Here is an 18,324-nt window from a genome sequence, read left to right as displayed (position 1 = left end):
TTTCTTTAGCATATTCATGGGGTCCTTGTGTTCAGTCTGATGGTTAGCTGCAAGTATGCTTATCTGTAGCAGTAAGGCTCTGGCAGAGCTTCTTAGGAGGCATTTATATCAGGTTCTTTTCAGTAAGCACTACTTGGCATCAGTAATATTCCTTGGGTTTATTGGGTGCATATGGGTGTATCCCCAGGTGAGGCAGTCTCTAGATAATATTTTCTTCAATCCATGCTCCTCTATTTGTCCCTTTATTTTCTCCCATGAATGTTTAGTTCTTTCTTCTAAGAAAGACTAAGGCATCCACTTTCTGCCCTTTCTTCTCTTTGAGCTTCCTAAGTTCTGTGGATGGTTTCTTGGGTACTCCAAGCTTTTTGGGCTAGTATCTACTTATAAGTGAGTACATACCATGTTTGTTCTTTTGTGACTGGGTTACCTCACTAAGGATGATAACTTCAAGTTTTATCCATTAAATTCTAAAGAGTTTTTAATTTCTTTCTTCGTTTCATTTTTTTTACCAAGCTATTATTGAGTAGAGCATTGTTTAGCTTCCATGCCTATGTTGCCTTTCTGTCATTTCTGTCATTGAAGACCAGTTTTAATCCATGGTGATCTGGTAGGATACATGGGAGTATTTCAATTATCTTGTATCTGTTGAAGCCTGTTTCATATGGTCAATTTTGGACACAGTACCATGAGATGCTGAGAAGAAGCTATGTTCTTTTGATATAAGATGAAATGTTCTATAGATTTCTGTTAATTCCATGTGGTTGATAACTTCTGTTAGTTTCCCTGTGTCTCTCCTTAGGTTTTGTTCTTCTATCTGTCCAATGATGAGAGTACAGTGTTGAAGTCTCCCATTATTATTGTGTGAGGTGAGCTGCAATGTGTTCTCTGAGCTTTAGTATTTTTTTCCTTTATAAATTTCATAAATTAAAATGAAAATACCTATGATCATATGATTATTGTACACATTGATCTGAATCTTCTTATCTTTTTTTACAGTACAGAATTGAGTTTATTCAGGTCATGGGGAGAGTTAAGAGGGTAGTAGAGGCAGAGAGAGGAAAGAGGAGGGTAGAGAAGTAGAGGAGTAGAGGCCATGAGCAAGTGGAGAGAGAGTGGGGAAGGGAAGGAGGAGAGGAGGAGTAAGGGTGGGAGAGCAAGAGGGTAAGAGCTGTACACATTGATCTAAATCTTCTGATTCATGCTTTTCTTTAGAGAGCAGTGGGCTGACCTACCTCCACTGGGGCTTGAGACTATATTATTCAGGACCAAGGTCCACACTAACCCCGAAGCACTTTGCTGCAGTGAACCCCCTAATTCTGTATTGGTGCATGACTTTCATTGGACACTATAAAAAGTTTCAATGATATTCATATATTTGTGACAGTAAAATATATAACATGTGTGGCAATTTTTTATATATATCAAGTCTCTGATCACAGGTGATCCATATCTAGGTTCTTAAAAATAAATCATTTTACAGAATAGAATTAGATATTATCCTTATTTGGAAGAACTACCTTGGAAATCTTCCTGATATTTGGCAGATACTTCAATTGTCAAAAGAGGAAGGGCTTGTATAGACACAGTTCTTACATCTAACATACTTGTTCTTACAAGATCCTCATGGAGAATGTCTCTTGTCAACAAAAGGTAGCCGAACCTAATATTGGGGAAAAGCAAAATCATCCACAGCCAATTCACTAAATGCAATTGAAGTTGCTAATAATTACTCAAAATTCACATATAGAGACTGTGAGGTGTACCTGGTTCTTTATTCTCCATAAGACCTGACTATTATTGAAAATGGCTCAATAGGAGATGTTTTATTCACTTTCTAAAGTTCTAAAGAAGAACAATAAAATTCTTATTTTAAAGGAACATTTCATTCTACAATTGCATTTTATAACCATAGCCACCAAAAATACAAGCAATAAGCAGTCAAATATCTTGAACTAAAGACTAATTCTAGGGTGATTAAAAATCCTTCCAAAGTTTCTTCTGAGAATAGATGACAGTGAGCCTTTGCCTCTGCTACCATTACAAGCATCAATGAGCTTTAATGAATAACTGAAAAACTAAAGACCATGATCTTTACTAAAAATACACTGAAACTGAATGCTAGTCTGACAGAGTGAGCTCAAATAAAGACTTAGATATTATCACCTCTCTCCTACATTTTCCCAACAGGTATCATGCTCAGTGGCAAGAAGACAGAATGCTGAGTTCCATGAAGCCCAACAATGTGACATATCTGAACCCTGGAACTGTAATATTGATTGGAATTCCTGGACTATAGCATGTGCAGTTTTGGATTGGATTTCTATTCTTTACAGTGTGTCTGGTGGCTCTTTTGGGAAATATCATTTTACTGATCATCATCCCTGCTGAGCGTAGCTTGCACCAGCCCATGTACATCTTTCTGGCTGTGCTGGCAGCTACAGACATAGGACTTTGTGCAGCCATTGCTCCCAAAATGTTGGCCATATTTTGGTTCAGGGCTTATTCCATGGCCTTTGATGCCTGCCTAGCCCAGCTGTTTTTCATCCATACGCTGCAGGGCATGGAGTCTGGCATACTCTTGGCAATGGCTTTTGATCGCTACATTGCCATCTGTGACCCTCTGAGGCACACATCTATCCTTACACCTTCAATTCTAGGTTGGATGATAGTAGTGGTGGTGATTCGAGCAGTAGTGCTTGTAGGCCTGTTACCTATTCTAATAAAAAGACTGCACCATTTTCAATCTATCCAAATTGACCACTCTTACTGTGAACACATGGCTGTGGTGAAGCTGGCAGCAGATGATGTGCGGGTCAATAAGATATGTGGTCTCTTTGTGGGGTTTAGCATTCTGGGATTTGACATGGTTTTTATCCTCATATCATATGCCCTGATTTTCCAGGCCATTTTTCATCTCCAACAGAAGGAGGCAAGGCTCAAAGCCTTTAACACCTGCACAGCTCATATTTTTGTTTTTCTAGAGTTTTATATTCTTGCCTTTTTCTCCTTTTTTAGTCACCGTCTTGGACGTGTTGTTCCCTCCACTCACATTCTTCTGTCAACAATCTACCTCCTCTTGCCTCCTGCTCTCAACCCTATTGTCTATGGAGTGAAAAACAATGTCATTCGAAAACGGGTGGCACAGATATTTCTTCTAGATCGTTGATGTTAATAATTTTCTGCTATACATATACTGCTTTACAGAAAAGACTGTTACCTTGTAGATATGGGTAAAATTTGTCCTCTGTGCTCACTATAGGGGTCTCATAAATTCCTCATGGTACATGAAAGGATTCAATTTCACAATTATAGAAATTACTAAAATTCAAATTAGGAATTAATAGATAAAAATATAGAGAAACAAAAACATCTCTCCAGTTCAAAATAAACTACTGACATGAAAAAAATGTGGTTATAACCTGTATTGTACATATATTATTACATGACTATGTAACAATTTGAATAAACATGTTGCAACAAAATCAGTAATGTAAATATACTTAATGCACATCATAGAAGATATAAGGTTTAATTCTGTTCCTGAAGGGGATTCTTGTCCTATTCTATATATGACCATATATGCCTAGTACAATTAACCCAATAAAAATTTTAATTTTTGGCATGTTATTACAGCTGTCTTTCTAAATCAGGTCAGTATCAAAATGACATCTAAATGTTTCAAAACACAAACACACACATTTGCTTTTTTCAGTATTCATCATAGAAACATTTTTTTTGTAATGATAGATAGTGTATCACAAGATACATGGGTGCTCACAGCCCAGAATAGGTGAAGCTTGAGGGCTCATTCCTAAAGAAAACATTTTTTTGTTACCTCTGTAAGACACAGGAGATAAGGTATCAAGGAAGAGGGAGTGAAAAAATATAAGAGAAAATGTTAGAAATGGTAGAAAATACCATCTTTGGAAATGGCACAGGCATTTCAATTATTAACTCAAAGCTGCTGTGTTGACCTGCACTGAGCTGACACAAGTCTGTCTGTCATCAATGGGAGAGGAAAACATAGGCTGCTATACCTTCCTGTTTATCTGTTGTCTATTTACAGATTCTGGGTGAGGGAGTCATTGTTACCACATATGTACTCCAGGTGAGTCCACCAAGTTATAGTGGTTAGTTATAAACCCATTGCTTTTGAAAACCTCAGTACATCACAAATAAAATAAAAAGGCACAAATGTAGGGAATGTGTTGTTAGGAAATCGATCTGTTTTCAGCAGATGACAAAAGATGAATTAGAGTAATCAGAATGCATTATATACATATATGAAGTTCTCAAAGAATGAAAGTAATTAATAATAGCTCTAAATCCCTTTAATAAAAACACCTAATTTTTTTATTATTCATTTTATTTGTTTACATTTTATATGATGCCCCCCCCCTTTCCCGTTATCCCTTTGCAAGCCTCCATCCTTCCTATCTCCCTCCCCTTTGCCTCTATGAAGGTGCTCCTTTACCCACTCATTCACTGTAAAGAAATCAAACAGCAGCCAACAGATTGGGAAAAGATCTTCACCAACCCGTCATCAGATAGAGGCCTAATATCCAAGATATACAAAGAACTCAAGAAGCTAGACACCAGAGAATCAAACAACCCTATTAAAAATGGGGTACAGAGCTAAACAAAAAGTTCTCAATTGCGGAATATCAAATGGCTGAGAAGCATCTAAGGAAGTGCTCCACATAATTAGCCATCAGGGAAATGCTAATCAAAACAACCCAGAAATTCCACCTCACACCAATCAGAATGGCTAAGATCAAAAATTCAAATGACAGCAGATGCTGGCAAGGATGCAGAGAAAGACGAAAACTGCTCCACTGTTGGTGGGGATGGAAACTGGTACAACCACTCTGGAAATCAGTCTGGCGATTTCTCAGAAAATTTGACATAGGACTACCCGAAAACCAGGTTATTCCACTTCTGGGCATATACTCCAGAGAAGCTCCAACATACAACAAAGACACATGTACCACAATGCTTATAGTAGCCCTATTTATAATAGCCAGAATCTTGAAAGAACTCAGATGTTCATCAGTAGATGAATGCATACAAAAATTGTGGTGTATTTACACAATAGAGTACTACTCAGCTTTCAGAAATGACTTTATAAAATTTTTAAGAAAATAGATGCATCTAAAGAATACCATCCTGAGTGAGATAACCTAGTCACAAAAGAACAGACATAATATGCAGTCACTGATAATTGGATACTAACCCTAGAGAGCTCAGAACATCCCAGAAACAACTCACAGACTATATAAAGTTCAAGAAAAAAATTAAATGAAAAACTATTTTGCTTAATCTTTAGACACCAAGAAAACTTTGAATAATTCCAGGTTACATCTTGTTTTACATGTACTTTATGCTCATTGTAAATAGTAAGATCTTAATGCACACTATGAAACCTTTACAAAACCAAGTACTGACAAAAATGTATTTTTATACTTTTATGCAAAAATGCTTAAAATCTGTACATTTATCTTTGTTTTTTAAAATAAAGTTGGTAAATTAAAACAAATAAATAAATTAATTAAATAATTGAAAACAAAAAAAAGACAACTGAATAAGATCAGGGCAATATCATTAAAGTCAAAGTATCATTATTAGCACATTATATCATTGTATGCAAAAATGACAACAAAAATTCTACCTAGAATATCCTATAACTGATAAACATTTTTTGAAGTTGTCTGGAAACATGATTAACCAAAAAGCAAAGAAAACAAAAACAACCTACCAAATTCCAAAAATGAGTATATCTTCTATACATAAATAACAGAAAGATTGTTAGAGAAATCATGAAGACTATATCCTTCACAAATAATATAAAATATTTTGGGGATAACTCTTACCAGGAATTTGAAAGACTTATATGAAAAAGAAAACAAAACAAAACAAAAAACAAAAAAAAAAAAAAAAAACAACAACTTGAAGTCACTGAAGAAAGAAATTGCAGATATCAGAAAATGGATTAGTAGAATTAGCATAGTAAATGGCCATTCTATAAAAATCAATCTATGGAGTCAATTCAATGCTCATAAAAATTCCAGTACAATATTTTACATACCTGGAAAGCACAATACTCAATTTTACATAGAAAACAAAACAAAAGAAAACAAACCGGACAGTTAAAACAATCCTGAGTAATGAAGAACTTCTGGAGGTATTGCTATCCTGATTTCAAGATATTACTACAAAGCTGTAGTAATAAAATCCATATCACATGAAGTGCCACAGAAGCACACAGTTTGATCAATGAAATCAAACTTGAGACCCAGAGATAAATCCATACACTTATAAATACTTGTTTTTTGATAAAGTAGCTAGAAATACACAACAGAAAGAAGAAATAATCTTGTTGGTGGTTTACTTGGACTTCTCTATGTAGAAGAATACAAATAGATCTATACCTTTTATCCTGCACAAAACTTATTCAGTTTATATTTAGCATAAACCTCCACATACAACCAGACATAGTGAACACTATAGAAGATAAAATGCTGAATATACTTGAGTGCATTGGGTTATTAGAAAACTTCCTAAACAGAACACCAGCACGAAGACCAGCACTAAGTTTCACAATTAATAAATGAGGCCTCTTGAAATTGAAACAGTTTACTTTAAGTGACGTTATCAATAGGACAAAATAGCAGCCTACAGAATGAGAAAATATTTTTACCAAATTTGTCAAAGGGCTATATAAACAAATCAAGAAACTAGACATTGGCAAACCAAACCAAGTTATAAAATGTAATAGAGATCTAATCAGAGAATTTTCAAACAGGAATTTCAATGGCTTAGAACAGTTAAACAACTGTTCAAGAGCAGGGAAAAGCAAATCAAAAATACTTTGATTTTTCATTTATACCTGTCAGAATGGCCCAAAAGTAAAAAAAAACTAGGAGAGATAAACCCTTCTTTATTGCCTGTCAGAATGCAAATTTGTTCTAATGCTATGAAAACCTATATGGCAGTTCCTTAAAAAATCTAAAATCTTCTTTAAGACCAAGTTATACCACTCTTGGACATATACCTAAGAGACCATGCATTCTACCACTAAAATATTTGCTCAGCTATGTTCATAGCAGCTTTATTCATAATAGCTAAACTGGAAACAACCTAGATGTCCCTCTACAGAAGAATAAATAAAGAAGATGTGGTATGTTTACACCATCAAGAATTATTCCACTGTTAGAAAAAAAAAATAATATCCTGGAATTTGTAGGCAAATGAGTGGAACTAGAAAAAAATCATCCTGAAAAGGCAACCCAGTCTCAGAAAGACAACCATGATATGCATCCACTTATAAGTGGGTATTAGCTGTTAAAGATAATCATACTATAGTCTAGACACTCAGAGAGAGGCCAAGTCATAAGAAATGCTCTAAGGGCGTCATATGGATCTCCGTGGATAGGGGAACTAGAATAGATTTGTGAGTAAACTGGGGTAGGGTAGAGAGGAGAACATAAGGGATCAGGTGTGTAGGGGGAGGAGAGGAAGGAATGAAGAGAATCCTGGGAAAGACTACTAGAATATGGCAATGGGATGTGTTTAGGAGGCTATGTGAACAACTAGTGCATTGGAAACTTTCTGGAACCTATGAGGATGACCTTAGTGAGGACTACTAGTAATGGATAATAAGGAAACTAAACTGACCATCTTTGCTAACCAATCAAGGCTCCCAGTGGTCGGACTGGGACATGAACCCAGCCACATAGCCTTCTACACACTACCTGTCCTGTCTACAAGATGTGCTGGAGGCAATGATGTCTCCGAGCTTGCTGGAATAATCAACCAATGCATGGTACAACTTGGTTTAGAATACATTAGAGTGAGCCCATGACTGAGCCTGCTTGGCTAGCCAGGAACTGAAATTTGGATGACCCAGAAACCCGAGGTAGAACTAAAAATGACAGACAAACAAATGAACAAACAAAAAAACACATTCAAACAAATCACGAAATAATTCTTAATTATATTATGATATAGTTATAGATTGGTGGCTAAAACAATCTTCATCAGAGAGGCTTTCTCCTGCAGTTAATGGAACAGATAAGAGACTCAAAACCAAACATTTAGTAGAGCTCAGGAAAAACCATAAAGAGTGGGAAGAAGGATTGCAGGAACCATTATATCCTCCATGATAAGGAGGATATAATGTTATAATATTATAAATATAACAATATTTTTAAATTGCCCATAGGTCACAGGTTGGGAAAAAACCATAATGAATGTTTTATTTTTCTACATGTTCCCTATGTTTTTCTGTTCATTTATTCCAAATTCCAAATCACTTCAAGTCTATCAGGTTATAGCCCTGACCTCTTTAAAAACTCTTGTAATTTAGAAACAGATTTCCACAAGATAGATTCAGAATGTGCAACATCAAGTAATGCTAAATTTTCCTCTATTAACTAGAGATGAATATTAGAAATGTGCTGGCCTTCCTCCAGGGAACAAGTCAAAACACCCTCCTGGGATCAGCTCAGTTCTAAGAGAATCCAGAAAAAGAAGAGGCCATATTCAGATGATGCAATGTGGCAAGCTATTAATTCCTTCCCAGATCCAAACAGCAGCAGAGAAAATTTATTAGGCTGGCTGCTATTTAAGCTGGTTGTTTTTCTATCTGGGTGAGTTTCTTCTCCATGTATTAAGACCTCCATATTGCTAAGTATTTCTGCTTGCAGCAATTTTTAAAAGAAAAAAAAAAACACACACCAAAGAAACAAACAAACAAAAAAGAATATCAGATGATCTCATCTTAAGTGTCTTAATAATGGATATTGGAGTAGCATGAATCAGTTTCCTTTCTTGGACAGAGGATATTTTTTTTTAATAGTCTGTAACATTGATCAGACTCACATATAAATATAGAAACACCTTTAGGGATGGAAGAAATAGAAGGTGATTTTCGCATCATTGTTTTAGTTGCATGTGAGAAAGACGTAATGTGAGGAAGACATTGACTAGTAGCAAGAACAAGGTGAGAATAAGATTATCAAAGTCTCAATTCAGTCAGATTTTGCCCAGTATTAGCATATTAAAATTTTTAAATGCAAAGAGATAGTTTGCACTTCAGGAAATTTGTGTGTGTGGTCTCTCTCTCCTCCATGTGTGTGTGTGTGTGTGTGTGCTGTGTGTGAGTGTACAAACAGGTGTATACTTTGAGCAGAACAACTGGAAACATGGGGAGTGAGAGTCAAAAACAGAGGAACCCCACTTTTCTTAGTTCATTATCTAGTCCTGCTTTCTGAGCGGTTACAGCTCACATCTCATCCCTGAAACTGAGATTATCAGGGAAATTCATATTGCTCAAAACAAATGCTTTACTGACACAAAGAAAATATAAGTACTTATTCAAAACTAATATTATATAATTGTATGCTCATACTGAATAGAAGAAGCTGAATGTGATTTCTGCATTTTTAACTGTGAGACATAGTCTTTGCACTTTATCTGTTGAATGTGATCCCTGAATTACTATCTGTCATGATGAAACCAAAACTAATTTTGTCATGTGTCCTTAGATCATCAATCAGCACTTAAATGATTTATCTCACATAAAATTTCTTTGTGTAACTCCTTTACATTTTGCCACAACTTGTGCCTTATTTATAAACATTTGCAGTTTTGTGTGCCATTACATTTTAGTAAATTTCCAGTTCTGCTGACAAGGTGATTTCAAATAGACATCTAAATAACTTTGTTGTGCAAATTTTCCCAATATTTTAACCAATATTTCTAGTTTTTGGTCATATTCTCATAGCATTTGTGGTTAGAGGAGTTCATGCAGAAAGATTTCTACTTTTCATCAACTACTTAAATATTTTATATTATGTAACATTAAAGAAATTCAGTTCATATCTTTATATGTATTACTGTGCTAAGGACGATTAAGTATATATTCTTTTAATATAGCTTTAACATGGAAGCCTTTAATATTATCCCCCCTGTTAAGTAATTATATTTATGTATGATTAATATTAGAGAAAGTAAACAAAAATCACATACTACTTCATGTTCATAGAGTTACTCATGAAAAAAAATCAAAAGACAAAAGAGTAGATTTGTGGGGTTTAAGTCTTAATTCTGAAAGAGAGAGAGAGAGAGAGAGAGAGAGAGAGAGAGAGAGAGAGAGAGAGAGAGAGAGGGAGAGAGAGAATTATCAAATATTTTAAAAAGAGAAACATAAGCCATTCTTGTGCAGAAAAAGCTCAGTTATGCTAGGATTTATTTTAATGTCCACTAGGAACAATAAAATAAGTTGTATTGATTTCCACTATAAACCTGAGTCGCCTGCTGCTTCGCTGGATTGAGGTACATTAGTACAATAAGCATGTTTAATCACATTTAACTAGAAGCTATATAATATTCCAGGTTTAAGACTGTCCTTTCTTAGCTTTTTGCTTCACTGACATCTCTGTTTTAATCTCCACTGTCTTCTGAGATTTCTTAGTACATCATCTCCACCATCACCAACACCATCATCTTCATGCTACATGGATGATCTTTGTAACAGTGAAGTTTAATATGATCTGAAAGGAATGCAGAGTTTAGAGATGGATATGGGAGAAGACACATTTTGCTTTCTTTAAGGCCAGCTGGGTGAGTCCAGAAACTCACAGAACCAATGCAATCAGGCCATACATTTTCACTTATATAATCTATAGAAGATGAATATATCTTCATTATCTGAAAGGTACACTGGATTTTCAAAAGAATATCAAAGAATCACATTCTTATAAAACTTAGCTGATGCTCAAAGATTTAAAGCCACATGGTCATACTTCATCCATATGTATAAGATTCCAAGAGGAAATTTGAGTGTTCTCCTCCTTCACATTCTTCAGTTTTCTCTGATTAGGTGTCAGTATCAGGGTTGAGTAGAGCATTCATCAGCTTCATGGGCTATACCAACTTTTCATATCTGAACCCACGGACGGTGATTCTGATTGGAATCCCTGGACTGGAGCATGAGCAGTTTTGGATTGGATTTCCCTTCTTTGTCGTATGTCTTGTGGCTTTGCTGGGAAACCTCTTCCTGCTAATCATTATCCCCACAGAACGTAGTCTACACCAACCCATGTACATTTTCTTGGCAGTACTGGCAGCTACTGACCTTGGTCTCTGCTTAGCCATTGCTCCTAAGATGCTGGCCATCTTCTGGTTTGGTTCGTGTTCCATGGCTTTTGATGCTTGCCTCACCCAGCTATTCTTCATCCATGCCTTGCAAGGAATGGAATCTGGCATTCTGCTGGCCATGGCCTTTGACCGGTATGTCGCCATCTGCGATCCTCTGAGGCACACGTCTATCCTTACACCTTTATTTTTACTTCGAATTGTTCTGATTGTTGCGGTCCGGGCAACTGTACTCGTTGGGATTTTACCTGTTCTCCTCAAGCGACTGCACCGGTTCCGCTCTGTCATGGTCGTTCATTCTTACTGTGAGCACATGGCTGTCGTCAAACTGTCAGCAGAAGATGTCCGTATTAATAAATCATATGGGCTCTTTGTGGCTTTCGCAATTCTAGGCTTTGACATGATATTCGTTTTTATCTCCTACATTTTGATATTCAGAGCTGTGTTTCGGCTCCCTCACAAAGAGGCACGGAGCAAAGCATTCAACACTTGTACGGCTCATATTGTCGTCTTCTTGGAGTTTTATATCCTTGCCTTTTTTTCCTTTTTCAGTCACCGATTTGGTCATGTATCACCGTACGTCCACATCTTACTGTCTACGGTCTATCTGCTTCTGCCCCCTGCCCTCAACCCTATTGTCTACGGTGTGAAGACAAAGGAGATCCGTAAATGGGTTGTGCAAATTTTTATTCTGAAGTCTAATACTCAGTAAAGGACCTTAAAACCTGCGTCAGAGGAAAATTAGAGAGTTGGCAGTTAAAACTGCTTGTATCATACATGACTACTTTCATTAATATATTCCAATAGAGTGATTTCTTCTTCATGAACAGTCAGTCCATATTCTCAAGACAAAACCAGTTTGAACATGAAATAAACACAGGTGAAAGATACAAATGTATCTCATATATTCCTTGATTCCTCACCTAAGATTTATTCTCCATTTTTCTTTCTTGCTTTCTTATATCTATTTTTTTCTTTCTCCAAACATCTGTAGCTGTGCTTTCTGTAAAGGAGAAGGTAGGTTGTTTTTCCCCTGATGGCAAATACTGACATTTGCATATGTGTTCTATGATTTTACAGGGAGACAAAAATGTTGATCAAATATAATATAATGCATGAGGAGTTTAAAGCATTATAATTGGCTATACATGGTGAAACAACTAATCTAGATTTTAAAGGGAGTTGTATGAACATAATGTTAAATGTGAGATATGAATGTCAAACTTCACATCAGATGATAAAATTTTTAATCATAGTATTAATTCAGTTTTAAAATGAATGTCATTAAAATTCATGAAGCTGTGCAGGTGTGTGACTCCGGAGCCCTTGAGAATTCTAATCATGAATAGCAGCTTCATCCCTGCATTCAGTAGAATCAAAGCACACAAACTATCCTGTTGCATGAGATTATCTGCTAATACCTCTATCGCCAGATACAATGTTTTACATACACAAATACAAAATATCCACCATATATAAATATGCATTCAAATAAATAAGCATTACAAACAGGCAATCAACTGACCCATGTCAACAGCCGAAAGACCAGTAGTGATGTCAATGCCATTGTCTGTGTCATTTTAAAACTCACACTAAACTTATTTTTTACCAAATGTTCATTTGGAGATAGTAGGAAGAGTTTGAGAACTCTATTAAACTGAGCAAATATCGTATCATATTTTCTATTATATTAATATGTTATATTTGTATTATATTAATATCATTTTATATTTTCTATTCTTATATTTATGAAGCCAAAGCTCTTACTTTTGCTTTTACCTTTGTGAGTCTAGCCTCCTTGTCAGTCCTCACTCTCCAGTCACAAAAGAACAGACATAATATGCAGTCACTGATAATTGGATACTAACCCCAGAAAGATCTGAATACCTCAGAAACAACTCACAGACCATATGAAGCTCAAGAAAAACAAAGGCCAAAAAATGAAAGGCTCAGTCCTTCTTAGGAAAAAAATAAATGTATAACACCCTCTCAGAGTGTGGTACACCTGGACCTTAAATCATTAATAATTCAAGAGCTAAGAATATAGCCTTATGGTAATTTTGGGTATTCAAAGATCATTATGCTTAATCTATAGTCACCAAGAAATCTGTTTCCATGTTACTTTCTGTCCTACATGTACTTTATGCTTATGGTAACTAGTGGGATTTCAATGCATGCCATCAAACCTCTAAAAGAATCACATACTGACAAAAATATACTCATATAATGTTATGCCAAAATTCCTTTAAAATCAAAAAAGAAGAAAAAGAAGGTGTCTGTCATTATCATGGTTCTAGAATGAGAAACTGGCTCAAAATTTGGTCTGGTAAACAGGAGAAGGCAGCACAAAACAAATAACAAACAGAAGGCCTACATGAAAAGGAAGGGACCTGGAAGATCACAGAAAATAATGGAGCAGAGAACAAAATTACAGCAAACTATTAAAACAATTTCAAAAAACAATGTTCAACATCCTTAGTAATCAAGGAAATGCAAATCAAAGCATCCCTGAGATTCTACCTTATACCAATGAAGAATGGCTAAGATCAAAATGTCAGGTGACTGAACAATACAGATGCCGATACTTAAACTCTGAGCCCAGGGAACCCAATGGAAGAGCTAGGGGAAGGACTGAAGGAGTTGAAGAGGATTGAAATCCCATAAGAAGAAGAAAATCAACTAACAGGACCACCTAGAGCTCCCAGGGATTAAACCACCAATCAAGAATAACATGGAGATTGTCAGGACTCCAGAAGCATATGTGTCAGGGGATGACCTTATCTGACATCAATGGGAGGAGAGATAACTAATGCTCCAACATAAGAGGATGCTAAAGGGGTAAGGAAGGAGTGGGTGAATGGGTGAAAGAGCACCCTCACAAAGGCAAATGAGAGGTGATGGTATGGGAGATTGTTGGCAAGGTAACCGGGAAGGGGGATATCATTTGAAATATAAACAAGTAAAATGATTATGATAAAATAGAAAAAAGAAGTTTAAAAAACTTTATTATTAAAAACAAATGCAGTCGACAAAATACAATATTGCAATTTATTTTTTATTTTTTTAAAAGAAAAGAAACTCAGGTGACAGCAGCTGCTGATGAGGATTTGGAGAAAGTAGAGCACTCCTCCATTACTGGTAGGATTTCAAACTGGTACAACCACTTCGGAAATCAATCTGGTGGTTCCTCAGAAAATTGGAAATAGTTCTACCTGAAGACTCCTGGGCATATACCTAAAAGATACTCTATCATATCACAAGGACAAGGACATATGTTCCATTATGGTCATAGCATTGTTTTTGTTTGTTTGTTTGTTTTTATAACAGACAGAAGCTGCAAACAACAAAGAAGTCCCTCAATGGAAGAATGAATACAGAAAATGTGATACATTTGCACCTTGGAATACAACTTTGTTATTAAAAATGAGAATATTAAAAATTTACAGGCAGATGGATAGAACTAGAAAATATTATCCTGAGTGAGGTAACCCAGATGCTAAAGAACATACATCATCTGTACTCACTAACAAGTAGATATTAGCCGAAAAGCTCAAAATGCCCATGATACAACTCAGAGACTATATGAAGCTTAACAGGAAGGAAAGCACAAGTGTGGATGCTTCAATCCTATTTAGAAAAGGAAACAAAATAATCATGGGGGAAGGGGAAAGGAAGAACCTGGGTGGGAGAGAAGAGGAAGATGTATTAAAAGTGGACAGGATCAGGTATGGGGTCAGACAGAAGAGAATCTCAGAGGGCCAGAGAATGACTAGAAATATGCAACAGTATGGAGTCTGGAAGGAGGAGAACCACTAGAATGTTCCAGACACTAAATATGAGGGAGGCTTTCAGGACATGAGAGGTGACATTAGCTGAAATGCCCAACAGTGGAGATTAGAACTTCTAAAGGCATTTTATCACATACTCCATATGGTCATTTTATTTACAATATAAAGATATTTGAGCAGAGAAATAAAGGTCATTAGTTATTAATATGTTCATTAATAAGTTTACATATCTAATTTATTAGAATTCTTTCATATTTTTTATGATTATCTGTTGGTTAAGGAGAGAAACACAACAATGAAAAGACAGTATTATAGCATTACCATGTTGATAACACACTCTTACACCATTTGGAAAATGTTTTCAGTTCATGCAATATTACTTTATCATATAAACAATAAAAGTTACAATACAATATCCATATTTTATTATATATAAGCAAGCACTTGGGAATTATTAAATTTTCATACATCAAGATTGAAGAAATATATGCAAGTTATATTTCCAACCTGACACAGTTATTTTCTTGAATTAGTGCTTTCTTCCCTTTCTCATGAAAATCCTGAACTGGTAAAAAAAAAAAAAACTTACTTGAACTTCTGGCTGTATATAGCACCAACCTCATGCCTCTATGTCTTCCTTTCATCACAGCTATCAACTCAGTTTCTCTGACAGTTCAGTAACCGCAAGACCCTTTCCCGCATCTGTTTGGTTCGGGCTGCATATATTAAGGGGTTGATCATAGGAGGCACGAGAAAGTACAAATTGTCAATTATAATCTGTAAGTATGAAGCCATGTGGTACCCTAAAATCTGGGATAAGACAGAAAAGACAACTGGAGAATAAAACAGACCAATGACACACAGATGGGAACCACATGTGCTGAGAGCTTTGCTCCTGGCTTGCCAAGATGGAATATGAAAGACTGCACGAAGGATCAGCGTGTATGACAGAGTGATAAAAAGTAGATCAATCCCCACAGATGCTACAATAACCATGAGGCCATAGACAAGGTGGTTGGAGATGTCTCCACAAGCAATCATCACCACAGCCATGTAGGCACAGTAAGAATAACTAATGACCTGGGTTTGGAATCGTTCCAGTCTTTTAGTTAGGATAGGTGCAGGGGTGGCCACTGCCACTGCCCTTGACAGTATAGCCAGAGCCATCTTCACAAGCATGTTGCTATCAAGGATGGTTGTATACCTCAAAGGGTACCAGATAGCTGCAAATCTATCAAAAGCCATGGCCAAGAGGATCCCTGATTCCATGACATAGAAGGAAGGGATGAAAAACATCTGTGTGAGGCAGGCTTCAAGGCTGATTTCTTTGGCACTCATCCAGAAGATGCCTAGCATTCGAGGTACAGTGACTGTAACAAGGCACAAGTCCACAACTGATAGTGTAGCCAGAAGGAGAAACATCGGCTCATGGAGAGTCTTCTCTATCCAAATGATATTTAAAATGGTGACATTTCCTATAATGGTTATTACAAATATCAAGAAAAAGGATATAGAGAACCAGCCATGGGAGGATTCGAGGCCTGGGATTCCAGCCAGGATGAATATCAAGGGCTGAGGAATGGAGTTATTACATGAGGGCATGATCACAGGAGCTCTTCAAGGTCTGGTTCCTGAGGAGACAAAGACAGCAGTTTATAATGGTAATGATTAGTAAATTGATGATCAAGACAACATTTGAACTACTTCGAGTAGGAATATGGAAAATTCTAACAACCTGATAAGAAGAAGAAGCCTCCTCAAGAATAAGTTCTCATTAAACATGGGCTAATTCCATAATTTACATTTTCCTGTTGCTCTGATTGTGTAATAATCAAATCTCACTATTTTCTAATAAGACCACCCTACTGTAGGATATAGCGGGACATGTATTCCATATTACAGGCAGAGTGTACATGTACGAACACACCACTCATTGAACTGTTTACCCCAGCCAAGGACGCTGAATAAAATTATGTATTAGTCTTGTTTGGAGGACTGAACTCTGTGTTTTATGATTCTTCCCTGAGAACATTCATTATGAATAATTCATTCTGACAAAAAATCCTGGAACTATGTGGGAAAATTATATAGAAAGCAAGATGATCACTTCGGTGGAATAGTGGAGGTGTGGGATGACAAAAGTGAAATCTCAAAATGCCTCAACAGAAAACAATTCAACATCTCTAGACAATTCAGTCAAGCACAACTGGGAAGTAGGTAAGAGTCAAGAGGGCTTACTAATTTTCTGTGGAAATGTTTGGTTGTGTTTCTGTAGGGAGTAGTATTTGGGGATTAATATAAGTGTTTTAGCCAAATGGCAACTTATTATAGTTATTAAGTATTTTGAACTGCATACTTATTTTTATGAAAATATAAAAATTTCTGTTATTAAATGAAAGTTGTGAATGTATGTTAAAATGCTGAAATGGAAGCAATATATGCATAATAAAATTTAAAATAAAGACATAGTAGTAAGTTTTAAAAATTCCTGAGGTTCCAGCTTACACCAGTCAGAATGACTAAGAGCAAAACCTCAGATGACAGCAGATGCTGGTGAGGATGTAGAGAAAGAGGAACACTTCTCCACTGTTGGTGGGGTTGTAAACTGGTACAACCACTCTGGAAATCAGTCTGGCAGTTCCTCAGAAAATTGGACATAGTCCTACCTGAAGACGCAGCTATTCCACTTCTGGGGATGTACCCAAGAGATGCACCAACATACAATAAGGACACATGCACCACAATGTTCATAGCAGCCCTATTTATAATAGCCAGAAGCTATAAAGAACCCAGATGTCCTTCAGTAGATGAATGGATACAAAAATTGTGGTATATTTACACAATGGCATACTACTCAGCTATTAGAAACAATGACTATATGAAATTCCTAAGAAAATGGATGCATCTTGAGAACATCATTCTGAGTGAGGTAACCTAGTCACAAAAGAACAGACATAATATGCAGTTTCTGATAATTGGATACTAACCCCAGAAAGATCTGAACACCCCAGAAACAACTCACAGGACATATGAAGATCAAGAAAAACAAAGGCCAAAATATGAAAGCCTCAGTCCTTCTTAGGAAAAAAATAAATGTATAGCACCCTCTCAGATTGTGGTACACCTGGACCTTAAACCATTAATAACCCAAGAGCTAAGAATATAGCCTTGAGGCAATTTTTTGTATTCAAATATTATGCTTAATCTATACTCATCAAGAAAACTGTTTCCATGTTACATTCTGTCCTACATATACTTTATGCTTACGGTAACTAGTGGGATTTCAATGCATGCTATCAAACCTCTAAAAGAATTAAGTACTGACAAAAATATTCATCTAGTGTTATGCCAAAATGCCCTTAAAAATCTGTACATGTAT

The 18,324-nt window shown here is 36.1% G+C and overlaps 2 protein-coding genes and 1 pseudogene across 3 annotated transcripts; 2 read left to right on the top strand and 1 right to left on the bottom strand.

Moving 5' to 3' along the window:
- Positions 1-2,215: 2,215 nt before the first annotated feature.
- On the top strand, positions 2,216-3,166 carry LOC308417750 (olfactory receptor 52A1-like; annotated as a pseudogene). Its single transcript has one exon. The product of its transcript is annotated as an olfactory receptor 52A1-like (transcript).
- Positions 3,167-10,921: 7,755 nt separating this feature from the next.
- Positions 10,922-11,869, top strand: LOC308418069 (olfactory receptor 52A5-like; the record flags this gene model as incomplete). The annotated part of the gene is made up of 1 exon (XM_080913400.1): positions 10,922-11,869. The coding sequence occupies one exon, from the start codon at positions 10,922-10,924 to the stop codon at positions 11,867-11,869; it is 948 nt and encodes a 315-aa protein (XP_080769526.1).
- Positions 11,870-15,602: 3,733 nt separating this feature from the next.
- On the bottom strand, positions 15,603-16,547 carry LOC308417749 (olfactory receptor 52J3-like; the record flags this gene model as incomplete). The annotated part of the gene is made up of 1 exon (XM_080913061.1): positions 15,603-16,547. One exon carries the CDS (start codon positions 16,545-16,547, stop codon positions 15,603-15,605), a length of 945 nt encoding a protein of 314 aa, XP_080769187.1.
- Positions 16,548-18,324: the final 1,777 nt, after the last annotated feature.

Source organism: Micromys minutus (genome assembly GCF_963924665.1).
Source record: "Micromys minutus genome assembly, chromosome: 2".
Classification (NCBI taxonomy): Eukaryota; Metazoa; Chordata; class Mammalia; order Rodentia; family Muridae; genus Micromys; species Micromys minutus.
Note: the sequence above shows the minus strand (reverse complement) of the source record. Positions and strands in the feature narration are given on the sequence as shown.